The sequence below is a fragment of the Rattus rattus genome, chromosome 11, assembly GCF_011064425.1.
Source record: "Rattus rattus isolate New Zealand chromosome 11, Rrattus_CSIRO_v1, whole genome shotgun sequence".
In the NCBI taxonomy this organism is placed as follows: domain Eukaryota; kingdom Metazoa; phylum Chordata; class Mammalia; order Rodentia; family Muridae; genus Rattus; species Rattus rattus.
Genome location: NC_046164.1, coordinates 7,536,216 through 7,550,670, shown reverse-complemented (window position 1 = coordinate 7,550,670; position 14,455 = coordinate 7,536,216). Strand labels below are relative to the sequence as shown.

General features: G+C 45.8%; 1 protein-coding gene across 1 annotated transcript in view; it reads left to right on the top strand.

The window, feature by feature from the left end:
- Nucleotides 1-14,455, top strand: part of Fras1 (Fraser extracellular matrix complex subunit 1) — a 250,306-nt gene that overhangs the window by 184,441 nt on the left and 51,410 nt on the right. Inside the window, exons 47-50 of the mRNA XM_032916779.1 lie at nt 8,381-8,505; nt 8,745-8,885; nt 9,903-10,130; nt 12,996-13,109. Coding sequence (XP_032772670.1) covers nt 8,381-8,505; nt 8,745-8,885; nt 9,903-10,130; nt 12,996-13,109 — 608 coding nt within the window. The remainder of the gene's footprint in view (nt 1-8,380; nt 8,506-8,744; nt 8,886-9,902; nt 10,131-12,995; nt 13,110-14,455) is intronic.

The window sequence follows — 14,455 nt, the reverse complement described above, 5'->3', positions numbered from 1 at the left end:
GGATGTTAGGGATGAAACGAGTATTTAGAGGTCACAGGCAGGAATGGGGGAAGGCCTCCCTACTAATAGGATGGCATTTGAGGAAAGCTGAAGGCAGAGAAGGAGTCAGCCATGCTGATGAATAAGAAAATAGGTTTGGCAGGGGAGTGCACAACTGTTAGTATCCGGAAGTGGGCTCAGCCAGGCAAACCATACTCATGATTCTGCAAAGAGGCAGTGCACCTTGCGAGGTAGTGGGGAAAGGTTGAGAGAGGAGCCCCTGCTTCGTTCCAGGTGCCCGTGGCAAGGGTATGTGATATATATGGTAGGAGGGCACGAAATGGATGAGCAGACTGCCTAAGATTCCTCATGCAAATTAAAGCAGGTGGCCTTCCCTTTTGTCCCGAAGTTCCTGCAGGAAGTATGCAGATTAGCAACCTCTATGCCTTGGCTGCATGAGATATTTAATAACTAATTCATAAGCTAATTGCTTCTGCCAGAGTTCTGTCAGGTTGCCGATTGTATCTCTTCAAAGATGAAAGGGCAGGCTCTTGGCTGTGGTGTTAGGTGACTTGTGAGAGAACAGATTTAAAAAGCCCCAAGCTTCTTGTTCCGCTCTGCCAGGCACCCACCTGCTGGTCAGTCCCAGCCCTTGCTCTACTCTGACCCCAGCCTGGTCCTATGGGGTGAGACTCAGGGCAGTTTCTCTTTTCTCTTTTACAGTTCTCAGACATCAATTCTTGCCCAGACTTCAAATGTAGCAGCTAAGACCAGACTATATCTGCTTCAGTAGATGAGCACACTCATTCTCCAAGACTTCTAGAAACTTGTGTGTTTTTCCACCTCAAAGACCTTCTCACTCTCAGATCTTAAATCGAGCAGCTGAATAGCTCTGCCCTTGTATATTTACTGGTTGTGTGAAGCCTATTATTCATTACCAAGAACACTATGGGCCTTTTAGACTGAAGCGTTATTTGGTGCAAGGTAGATCTTATTGTTGAAATTCTCCAGCTACTGTGAACCCACAGAAAAAAGTCCTGTCCTAATAGTTAATTTACCACAGTCTTGCCATAACTTGTTGCTTTTTTGCCCAGTGCATGCTGCCAAAGACTCTCTTCTCAATGGATCGTCCATCAAAGCTCCCTTCCCTCCAAAAACCAAGAACTACCTTTCAAACACACGTCTCTTCCCTTTCCTCACCTCAGTCCATTACCACGCTCAGCTCTTGGCCTATTAAATTCATTTCTGAGCATGCTCACTGAAGTAGCGTTTTGCCTAGAGAGTATCACCCCAACCAGATTTCAGAGCAGATGGCCAACATCACGAGAGCCCTCTAGCTTCCACAGCTAATGCTGCCCAGGAGTGTGAGAGAGGAGAAGGTCACAGGGCCGGTTCAGCTGTTCTATCTCAGGTCAGGATGGCTCCTATGCTAAGACAACAGCTGGGTCAATTAAACCCAGTTGTATGTGCATGTATGATCAGACCACTTGGGTTCCTCATGCCTCATTAGTTCATAGTCACACAGAGGCTGTTCTAGGCATGATGTCTCATACCTAGTAAAATCGCAGTGAGGGTCCCTATCAGTTAGTGCCTAATTGACGGTTGGCAGAGCTCTGAGCAGGGTACTAAGCACCATTGGGATTCTTCCTTCCTCCTTCTTTTCTTTCTTTCTTTCTTTCTTTCTTTCTTTCTTTCTTTCTTTCTTTCCTTCTTCCTTTCTTTCTTTCTTTCTTTCTTTCTTTATCACTTAGAAATCGTTCTTTCATCAGTATGCCTGCTCAATTTCTCTTATTAACAATACTGCGTAATTCATGTCAGTTCAGACTTGGCCACCACTATATAAGGCAAACAAAATCAAGTAGATGACCCCACCGTCCACCATTTTCTTTGCTTCCCCTGACATGGCTTTACCATTCCAGTGTTAGAGATGTCAAAAAATGAAAGAAGGCATAATAAAGCTCTATGTTGTATGACTTCCTCTAGCTTATGTGGCTCACGTAGAGCAGAAAGGAAACATTAAAGATTTTGAGGCAGGCTTTGTGATTTTTTTTCTCTCTACTTTTCTGTTACATCCGTGGTTCTGTGCCCTGACTGAATGTCCTGAGGATGTGTTTAAAAATAATGATATCTAGCCCCTACCTGGATCCAAGGATTAAAGTCCCCAGGGGATGGAGCTCAAATATGAGTTTCCTTTAAAAGCAGCTTGTGAACTGGGGAGATGATTCTTCGGTAAAGCACTCGGCACTCAGCACGAGGGCCTGAGTTCACATCCTTAGTACCTAGATAAAGGCTGGGCATGGTAGTGCATATCTGCAACCTTAGCATCCAGAAGGCAGAAGCATGCAAATCCCTGTGGCTTGGGCATATCCTGTAGGGCCAATGGGTGAGCCTTGGGTTCATGGGGAGCCTTGGGTTCATGGGGAGACATTGTTTTGAAGAGTGAAAAGAGCCTGGAGAGATGACTCAGCAGTTAATAGGACTCACTGGTGTTCCAGAGAACCTGGGTTTGGTTCTCAACACCTACATAGCAGCTGAGGACAGTTTGTAATTCCAGGTTCAAAGGGTGTGATGCCCTCTTCCGGCCTCCAAAGACATTGCACACACACACGTAGTGCACAGACGCGTACTCATGCATATAATAACAATAGGTGATTTTTCTTTGAAAATTGAGAACGACTGAAGAAGATATACCATATTGACCTCTGTGCACCATATGCAGCTATATGCACACCACAGAGAGAGAGAGAGAGAGAGAGAGAGAGAGAGACATAGAGAGAGAGACACACACAGAGAGAGACACACACACACACACAAACACACAGACAGAGAGACAGACATGCACACACACAGTCTTTTTTTAATACCTCATTAATCCACTTTCTGTTACTGTAACAACTAACTGAAGCTAATGCTCTATTAGCAGTGTAGAAGAATGAGACCGTTGGTGAGACAGGAATCCAGACAGCACGGGGGTGCCGGTTGTGTTCTCTTTGTAACAACAAACTCTTACAGAAACTGACTCATTCTACAAATCTAGCAAGAATCTCTGCCAAGAGTTGCACCTTGAGTAATCTCATCTCCTCATAGCAGGCTTCACCTCTTAAAGCTTCCCCACTTCCCAATGCTACTACACGGAAGATCAAGCTTCCAAAGTGTGGACCTTTGGGGAATCACACTTGTCTGGTTAGGCTCCCATCTGCTTAACACAAGCTAGTGAGTGTAATTTGAGAACAGAGTCTTAGTTGTGGAAATGCCCTACTAGATTAGCCTGTGGGCAAGCCTGTGGGTCATATTCTTGTTTAATAGATAGATGTGGGGAGGCCCAGTCCTCTGGGGAGGGTGCCACCTCGGATCTGGGGTCCTGGATGATAAAAGAAAACTGACTGAGGGAGGAAGCCATGAGGATCAGCCAGTAAGCCATGTGCCTCTATGACCTCGGCTAAGTCTCCCCTCCCAGAATCCTGCCCTGGCTTCTCTTGATGATGGGCCATGATCTACAGGGTGAAAAATCAGACTTTTCCTCACCATGTTGCTTTTGCTCACCATGTTCTGTCACGGCGATAATGATCCTAGCCAAGACCACACTCAAACTATAGCATGTCCTCTTGAGGTTCTGATCACCAACTGTGTGTGTGTGTGTGTGTGTGTGTGTGTGTGTGTGTTGTGTGTATAGATACACACACATACTTATATGAGGAAAACTCCCTCCTCCCTTAAACCAACCTATTTATTGAATAATAGATTTGACAAAATGAATATGTTTTAAAAAATAAAAAATAAATGAATATGTTTTGAAAGTGGGGACACACATGCTTAGATGTGTAACAGGATCATGAGGAAGCCAGCTTGAACCCAGAGGATGGAGAATCCCCAGTGAGAGAGTGAGATCCTTTGAGAGGGCCTCCTCAGAAGTGATGCTTTACTCCGGCTAGGTTCTTCATTTCCAGGCTGCACCTAGCCCTAGCTGGGCTTTCCAAGAAAACAGACATTAGTGTGTCAGAGCTAGTGAGGTCAGAGCCTGGGCATCGAGCTTCTTTTCTCCCAGTTTTCGAGGCCAGAAGTTCAAGGTGCAGGCGTCGTCAGGGTTGGGTTGTTGTGAAGGGAGCATCTGTCCAAGCCTCTCTCCTTGTCTCGTAAATGGCTGTCTCCATACCCTCGTGCTGGTTTTGTGGAGGATCTACCTGTGCTCTGACTTCTCTTTCCCCTGACACTAGCCACGCTGACTCATAGCCCGCCTCAAGAACCTCTTGCCATCTAACCGGACCTGCTTGGACCCTGTTTCCAGAGAAGGGACCATTTTGCAGTACTAAGAATTGAGATTTCAACATGCGATTTAAAATGAGGGGAAACACAGTTGAGGCCACACTGAGATGCTGTGGAGGAACTCAGGAGCAGGGAATGAGAGATTCCCATCCCCCCAGCTCAGCTGCTGTGGACTGGGTATGACAGGACCCCCTACGGGGGGGTGCTGAATGCAAGCCTTGACTGCATCACCCAACATCCCTTTAAGAAGGCAATTTTTCCAAAGATACTTCCCTCCGCCCACCTCCCTGACCTGGACCAGGCTTTCTCTAATGTGTGGGCCTTCCGGGGAATTGGAAAAAATGACAGGGTTAATATGGGTCTCTTGTCATACTGCCAGATACATAGTTTAACCAGCAGGTTGGTGACTGAAAACACCTTCAATGGGATTAAAAGCCTTCAAGTATTTCAAGCAACAGCTACCTGCTGTGACAGCCAGTTGGGGACTGTGTTTTCAGAAAAACCTTCTTGCTGACAAGTGAGTAACTGGACTCTTCCAACATCCAATTAAAAAAGGCTAAACTTCTAAAAAGATGAGGCATACAGAGATGGAGAATCTACTCGGTAGTGCCTGCTAGGTGTAAGCCGTAGTGGCTGGAGGAATTGTGTGTTCAGCAGACGCTGTTTGAGTGGCTGGGGTTGTATCAGGTACCTATTCTGAATGCATATTAGGGAGAAACAAAGGTGCGTACATGTGCGTGTATAGACACACACACACACACACACACACACACACACACACACAAACCCACATCCTAATGTTCACATTCTACACATAGTTCTTTCTTCTCTGGTAGGTAAGCACAGGCCAAGTCCAACAGTGCAGAAAAGAATGAGGCTATGATCTATCAAGTATATTTAAAGAGCAATTAAAATATAATATCACAGTAATATTTCAGCGGTTGACCTACGAATGACACGTCTGATCCTACTTTTCTGTGTTTTTTATATAATCTTTAGTAGGCACACACTACTTTTGTCCTGAAAATTTTATGAATTTATGGGTGAAATCCAAGATGTCTGGGTGACCCATGCAGTAACAACTGGTGGGGGGGGGGTGTCTCAGCTCTGAGCTCTCTTGGGTTCCAGCCCCAGCGTTGTCCCCTCTTAGCCATGCGACCTTGGATCAATGATGTACCTTCTTAACTATATAAGTACTTCTATTACCCATCATAACTAATTTTAAATAGCGGTACCATGCCCTGCCCTGATCACTCAGGGCTGTTGCCGGGTAAAATGCTCTAACACTAAGCAAGCCAGAAGTAGTCTTCTGCGCACGGGAGATACTTAATGTTCGTAGTTTACACGGAGAGAGTCAGACTAAGACTGAACTCTCCCACTCTGTGAGACTAGGAGGAGGCTCTGTTGTTTTGGAAAGGCTTGTCTGTGTTGGTGTCCTCAACATAGGCCTAGCATGAATTCCACTGCTGGAGCTTCATCTGAATAGAATGAACATTTATCTCCATACACAGTCAAGGACACAGACAGTCACAGTAGGCTTCTCTGTAATAGACTGGAAGTAACCCAAACACCCATCAATGGGTGCATACATAAGCAAATTATGATATATATGATCATTGGGTGGAATAAAGATGAATATTTTATAAGGGGATAACGTGCTTGTGTGTGTGTGTGTGTGTGTGTGTGTGTGTGTGTGTGTGTGTGTGTGTGTGTGAAAGGTGAGCAGAGAGCAGAGGTTGACATCAAGTATCTTTTTGAATCACTTTCTACCTTAATTTGAGATAAGGCCCCTTACTGACCCTGGAGGTCATCAGCTCGGCTAGCACACCAGCCAGTGAGCTTCACCATTCTACCTATCCAATCCCCAGCCCTTAGCTCTAGGCTTCTTGCTGTGTGTGACTCAACCTGGCTTTTACGTCGTGAAGAAACAAACTCGGCTGCTCATGCTTGTAGGGCAGGCACATTACTAACGGTGTCATGCCCACATCCCATGCTCAATTCGTTCTGTGGCGGTTCTAACGATATGCTGTTAAAATCATCTGTAAGTTAACTCGATAAAAATTATTTTAAAAAGAGAAGGGTGGGGGAAGGTTCAAGTCCAAAACCCAGAGCCTAATTCCCAGGAGGAATTAGCCATAGACTTAATCAGTCATCATCAGGTCAAGATGCATCAAGGGGCCAGGGAGTTGGGTGGCCAGATGCCTACCAGAGTCTAAGTGGAGTGTGAAAATGGATCCACAACAGGAAAAAGAGAAATAATTTCCTCAGTGTAGCTCATGAGAAGTTATTAATTTTGTCTGTGTTTGTCTGTGAAGTGTATATACTTGTTCCTGTGTATGCAGATACATGCAGATACTCTTTCTCACATGTGTGTGCAGAAGCCAGGTCATGTGTCTTCCTTGATCATTTTCTACTCATTTCTTGAGACGGGGCTTTCACTGAGCCTTGACCTCTTCAGTGCAGTTAGGCTAACTGGTCAGCGAGCTTCATTGATCTCCATCCCCATGCGTCTCTACCCTAGCTATAAATATGTGTCACCATGTCCGACTTTCCCATGAGTGATAGGCATCAAGACTCAGGGCCCCACACTTGCACCACAAGCACGCTAAGCCCCTGAGTCATCTCTGGAGTTATTAAAGTTATTAAAGAATGGCATGGACGTCTGTCCAACCGTAAGACAAAGCTGCAAAGCCAGGAGCTGCATCTCTTTCCTGTCAAGAAATGATGTAGCCAGTGCAGAAATATAAAATGCCTCATCAGAAAATTAATGCCCCGGTAGTCAGAAGGCTCTTACAACGGGGTGACAAATTTCAAATGATAAAGACACAAGTGGAAGCAGTGTGGGTTGTTGATTTTTTTTTTCCTTCTCTCTCTCTCTCTCTCTCTTGAAGATAAAGCCCGTGATACTGATATCACACTTAAACAGATATCAGTCAAAGTGGAATCTATTATAAAACAATACTGGTTTTTTACCAGGATTAACAGTGAAAAATAATAATTCTTAGGAAGCAGCAAGGGAATGTCAAGGCCAGAACCAAAGACTAAATTAACGAGATTGGTGTCTCGCCGCCCAGGATCAGAAAGCTGGGATGCTGTATCAGTCTCTCGTTTTATTATTCGTGTGGGTACCAGGGCTAAAAGCAGGGCCTTACGCATGCTGGGTCAATATTCTACCACCGAACTACACTCCCATCTTTATTCAACTTAATTTTCCTCATGTAGTCAAGGCTAGCCTGAAACCCGCATGTTACCGAGGATGACCTTCAACTGCTGATCTTCTGGTCTCTACCTCCCAAGAACTATTTCAGCCCAGTGTGCCTTAGTCTTAATTGATGCTTGACCATAAATCCTTGTATCCCTAAGATACAAACAAGGATTCTAGATGGTTCATTTGCTAAATTTGAGGCATTTAAAAACAGAGGTAATGTGTGCTTGAAGAATAACATAATTATTTTTAAATTGTTTAAAATTTTACATTTTTAAGTGATTTTTTATATGTCATGTTATTAAAGGATACTGTTTTCTAAGTCATTTTCAGCTTGCTATAGGATGATTGTTCAAACCCCAAAGTCATGCAGTAAATCTTATCACTACCTGCCTGGCTAAAATAGCATATGAGAAGCAAGGATCAGAGACCTGAAAGTTGAAAGCAAGTGAACTTGAAAGATGCTGAGTAAAACTACAGAGGCTGAGATGACTCGCCAATCCCACGGGCACTCTGTGCATCGTTAGGCCTCATAACTCCAGTGGTCAGCGGGCAACTCATCATATGATATTAAAAATTAGGGCAGTGTTGCAAAAAACAACTGTAAAGTGATGGGAGGATGGAAAATAGGACAGAGTCTAGACAGTAAGACTCTTTATACCATGCAGAAATTTTAGCTGCATATAAGAAAGAAGAAGAACACTATCGAACACCTGCTGTTGCCATGGCAAACAAAAGGCTTGGTAATCAAGTTAGCATATACTACCAAAGGACACATCGTTACAGAAAAACAGTCTACAAATTGCACAGGGTCCCTAAGGACAAAGCATCAACCCTATGTGCAAGATACAGAAGACTCTGACAACTCCCTGGCCTGGAGGGATGGCTAGTTTTTTTGACATCCCTTCTTTTCCTCTCTTCTCCTCTCCTTAGGCATCCAGATTAGTTCCTTTACCCAAGCTGACCTGACTTCACGAAATGTTCAATATGTCCATTCTAGTGGGACCGGGAAACTATCAGATGCCTTCAGCTTCGTGCTGTCCGATGGCTTGCATGAGGTAAGAGGCCCAATCGTCCATCCTTGAGTGCTTCGGTTCTCCTTTGAGGGGAGTGGGCAAACACTGGAGATACCAGATCATCGTGATCTTCTGCTCTTAGCCACAGTGCAGGAGCAGCCCCTGACAGCCATGGGCTTGAGCCCAAGAAGATTCATGCCAGGGTTCCTTGGAAGCCAGGCATGTCAAGAGCAAGGATGGTACTGGAGAAAGGTACCCCAATGACCTGTTACTACTTCTAGGTGACACAGACCTTCTCCATCACGATTCACCCTGTGGATGATTCACTGCCCCTTGTGCAGAACCGAGGCATGCGTGTGCAGGAGGGTGTGAGGAAGGCCATCACAGAGTTTGAGCTGAGGGCAGTGGATGTGGACACAGAGGTAAGGGGCTCCCCTGAGCTCCCAGGCTGAGAAGAAGCAGAGCTACTGGCAGCCGCTGTTTCTGTGATGCACCCTGAGAGTTGTGCGCGTTGCTGAAGGTAGCACAACCCCCCCCCCAAAGATGTAAACATGGATGACACCTTGGCCCTCTGGGAAAAATCAAGTTGGAGATCAAATTGTTTTTTCAATTCATCCTGAATTCCTCAGTTCATTCACTCTCACCTCGGCTTGCATGTGACAGCCCTCTTTACGTACCGGATTGTGTTATTATCCCTAGAGAATAAAATAGGTGGCACTTTACCCACAGTGTTTATGGCCTTTAAGCGGATGGGCATTTTCTGTCCCTCTGTGCCTCTCTTCCGTTTTCACCTCTCACACCCAGACTGTGGTAAGTTGTCATCATGGTTTGAGCAAACTCCAAGACGAGGCTTTGTCCAGAAAAACGTGGCTCATTAGGACCAAGCTCTCCTCTCAAGAGGTTGCCTGGGTCAAGCATTTAGCTCATGGACTTGACTAGGCAAGCATGCACAAAGCTTACTGCTGTACTTACCTATTAGGGTTATGTACCCCCTTCTTGTGTCCCCGCTCCCTTCACTTACTCGTATGCTCTCATCATATGTCCATTATCCTCTGGATCATAGACTTTTCTCTAGATGCTAAAGGCTTGGCTCTGAAGGAAACAAAATATGGCGGGAGTTTACAACCTTAGACCCTTGATTGGAGTCAGAGACAGAGAAGAAAGAGAGAGAGGGAGGGAGGGAGAGAGGGAATAGGCCTTCCCAGTCTTCCCATTTCCCTTTAGTCCAGCTTGAACCATGAGGAGAGCAAATGTAATTGCTCAGTGTTCTAATGAAGGCTCTAAGACATAGGTACAACCTAATAAAGAAAGGTGTTTCCTCTCACTAGCTTTGTTGGTATCAATAAAAAAATCGCAGTCCGTAGCTGACGTTTCCATAGACCAGCTCCTGGCCATCGCGCACTCTGCGAGCTTGCCCCTTGCTTGTCTCCTCCTGGCAGGCTGAGTCTATCACCTTCACCGTTGTGCAGCCCCCACGCCATGGCACCATCGAGAGAACGGCCAGGGGCCAGCGCTACCAGCTCACCTCCTCCTTCACTATGGAAGACATCTACCAGAACCGTGTCAGCTATAGCCATGACGGCAGCAACTCCCTCAAAGACCGATTTACCTTTACCGTTTCTGATGGGACCAACCCCTTCTTTATCATTGAGGAAGGAGGAGAAGAGGTGAGGGCCGGTGGAGGAGGAAGAGTCCTAGCAAAGCACCCCAGAGGCCTCCCGGGGATTGTTGCATGTAGCACAGTACTGAGTTCTTTGTTAAAATTAAGCGCACTGTCCCTGGACAAGTAATTTCTCTTAAGTATTGGTTGTTCATCCATAAAATGGGCACAATAATTGCAGCTTCTGGTGGCTTTTCTAACACCAAAGGGGACAATCCTGATAGAGTGTTTGATGGCTGGTGGACCCCAGTAAGACAGGGTGATGATCAATGTTGCCCTATATTTTTGAGTTCTTATTCCATCTGATATTCCTATATCACATGACTCTATATTCTCTCTCCCTCCCTCTCTTCCCCTCTCTCCTTCCCTCCCTCCCTCCCTCCCTCTCTCTCTTCCCCTCTCTCCTTCCCTCCCTCCATATCCCGCCCCCCTGTCTGTCGTAAGACTCCTCATTCCAACTAGAGTCACTGAGAGTCTCTCACTCTCAGGGGATTTTTACCAGTTTGAGACCTGGCTCTGCCCCTTGGCTGAGTGTCTCAGCAAGTCATGTTCCTTTGAACGCTTCAGCTCCCCTATCTATAAAATGGAAGTGGTACCTCGTCTCCTAAGTACACGGGGTCCTCTGCCCCATGGCGGACCCACGGAAACATCCGAAGACCTCTGCATTGATCTTCCTCATTTCCATTTTAGGATCGGCCTGTGCATTCTATTCGCTTTTGAGGTTGAGCAACTTCCCAGGCTTTCTCCCTCCACAGTTGAGGGACAGGAGCTGGGGAGATGATTCGGTTTGGAAGTATTTGTTATGTGGCTATGAGAATCAGCTTTCAGTCTCCAGAACCGATGTGAAAAGCTTAGCATGGTGGCGTGTGCTTGTGATCCCAGCACTGGGGAGATAGACAGCCTGTTCTAATGAGCAATCCCCAGGTTAGCTACGGAGCAACAATACCTGAGGTTGACCTCGGGCTCTACGTGTGTGTGTGTGTGTGTGTGTGTGTGTGTGTGTGTGTGTGTGTGTGTGTGTGTGTGTGTGTGTGTGCAAAACTCCTTATCCACCGCCTTGGGCACCATTTGCTCAGTACTTTGTTCATTAACCGGACTCACCATTCGATAAACTTCCCCTGGACTATCTGAATCTCTGGGACACCCCGGACCCCACATACCTATGTCTGGCTGCACTGAAGCAGTATTGGAGAGCAGTGTACTCATAGCCTGCTATTCCTCCGAGACAGAGGAAACGTCTTTCTCGCCCCCGGCGAGTTTCTGTCCAGGTGGTAGATGATTACAGTCCTGCAAAGGATATCATCCTTTGTCCTTTAGAGACATAGGAGGTCATCCTGAGCTGGTCATCACTTCTGCGGTGGCTTTTGAGATTCCTCTGCCTTGGATGCTTCTGTTCTAGCTTTTCTGTGGCATTACCCGCAGGCTATCACTTAGTCCTTGCTCACTGTAACTGCTTCTGATTAGCTTGACTTGCAAAGGAGAAACATAAATCAGGATATGTCAGCCATGGCTACCTTCTTAAAAAGCTACGCCAGAGCAAGCCTTCTGAGGTACCATGCCATTTTAAGAAACGGAAACTTTGTTTCCGTTTGTGGGAGACTGAAAAGGTGGTAGCTCACTGCTCTGTGTTGCATCCATACACACTCAGAGCCAGACAGTATACTGTGTATACACAGGTCTGTCTTTCTCTGTGGATAGAATTAAAATGTAAATGCCCTTTCACCATTCATTCCCTTAAATTCTTGATTTTTTTTCTGTCTCTTACCCACAGGGAGAGCACTGTCCTTAAAACAAACAGAACAAAACCAGGGAAAGAAAAGGAAAGAAAAAAACCCTCTGTCCTTAGAAGCTTCCCTCCCTGTCTGAGCTGACCCCACCTGGAGCCTTCAGCATTAACATTTTAATGGTGCTGCTGGCCAGCCTCTCAAGAAAACTTTAACACAAGAGACTGAGAGGAAAAGGATCTGTGCATTGCTTCATCTTAGGCATGGGAGGGCTTTGAAATTAATTTTTAAAATTTGTGTACAGGGTAATTGGTTTCCAGCACTTTCATGTGCATGTGTTTTCCCACTGCGTTCTTTTTCACACTTCCCTCTGGCCTACCTGGCTTCCTCTCTTTCCCCAAAGGCACCACCTTCTGCTTTCATGTGACTGACCTGCATTCCAGCAACCCTTCTTGTTGATCCCCCTCCTAGACCTATTCCTCTCCTCTCATGGTCCTCTTTTTACTTCCTTGTCACTTACATGAGAGAAAACATGGAATATTTATTGTTCTAAATCTAACCATTGTGACATCCACTAAAGAAGACATACGTATACCCAAGCACAATGGGACATATTGGTGGTGCCAGCTAACAGGGGATTGAGGCAGGAGGATTCCTTGAGCTCAGAAATACAAGGCCAACCTTAATAATGTTGCATAATACCATATTAACACACACACACACACACACACATGCACCATGCCGCACACAGACACGCATCACACGACACAGACACAGACACACAAACATGCATGCACTCATACATATGCACACATATGCACATACATATGCATTCACAAAGGCATATACTCACACATACACACAAATGCACACATGTGCATGCACACACACACACACACACACACACACACACACACACACACGTAAGAGCCAAGCAAAGAAACCCTTGCTTTTTGTTTGTGTCCATGTTAGACTTATCCTGTCAGCCACCACTCTCCCTGAGGTCTGAGTGCCAGTTGTGATAGGAGGTGAAAGCTAGCTGCTCTTTGTCTCTGACATATACACAGAGTTTGGGAAGTGCGATGTCTGGGTACAGCATCTGGGAAACTCCAGCATCAAGGACGAGTGTTCTTCTCTTTCCCCTGCAGATCATGACAGCAGCCCCGCAGCAGTTCCTTGTGGACATCCTCCCTGTGGATGACGGCACCCCTAGAATTGTCACCAACCTGGGGCTCCAGTGGCTGGAGTATATGGATGGCAAGGTATGTCATATCCCACCTGCCATATCCTTTGTTCAATGCTCAGGGTAGGCTAAGTCCTCATCATGGAATAGCAGCTCACCCAAAAATTTGGTTAGGATTCTCTACTTATTAAATTATTAGGGTCAGTTAGCTCATTATATTAATATAACCCTACAACGCTATGAAAAGATTCCCCAAAATAGATCAGGTCAAATAAAGAGGATTCATTTCTTATTTTTGGACCACGTGTGATGTGGAAGTGTTGGGCCAGGACTGTGGTTAAGGCCGTAGTACTGTACACTCTTCACTGTGATGGTGCCACCCATCGCTGAGCGCCTGTTGTTGGATGCACAGACAGATTTCTTCAGAAACGAGTGAGTATCCCACCTAAGAAGAAAGGCTAAAACAGAAGTCCAGGGTAAGATACTTCATTTTCATTCAACAAGAGACACAGAGATTGAATGTGTCATATCCCACTTATATTCTGTCGGCACAGAATTGGTCAGATGAGCACGGATGTCTCACAGGAAGCTGGGAAATCGTGTCTCAAGCTGGGCAAGCAGGTGCTTAGCTAAAACTGTTAACTTCTAACGGGAGAGAATGGACTTTAAAGAACATTAAATGCTTGCCCTGGGTAAGGAAGGAGCAGATATCTTGGTAGGCGGTCTTCCTCAGAGGGCTTCTACTCCAGAGATTTCTTCCCCGTCTCCTAGTTCCCAGTGGATCGTTTTAAGATACATCTCATCATTTTGGGGTGATAGCAAATCCTCACTAAACCCGCATCAGCACTAACCCACGTACATTTCTGCCTCCCGTTTTAGAATGGTGACCAGTGACATTCTCCCTGTGCTGTGACTTTTCATCCTCCTGGAGCTCATTAGATAGCTGTGGGCCTAGGTATTGAACTGTTGGGCTTCTCGAAATAAATACGATGGAGTTGAATAGATGGCTCAGTCAATAAAGCATTTCCCACACAGGCTTGGAGAGATAGGTGTAGGGCCCCAGCTCCCGTGTGCACACTGGTACGTGCTAATATAACCTCAATGCTGGAGGCACAGGGCGAGCAGATCCCTGCAGCTCACTGCAAAGCCAACCCAGCATGCCTGGTTCAGGTTCAGCAAGAGATTCTGTGCCACAAAACAAGGTGGGAAGCAACCAACGAAGACACTAGATAGACATGGATCTCTGACCTCTGCATGCATACACATACCCAGGCAGTCTCACATGCCCACACTCATGCACACATTCACCCCAGTGTGAATCCTTCTTACATACTGTTTGATTTTTTTTTTCAATATTCGGAGTCATTATTTTCTCGCCAACTTAGGTCTATTTCCCATCCCTCCTCTCTCCCAATAATGGTTACT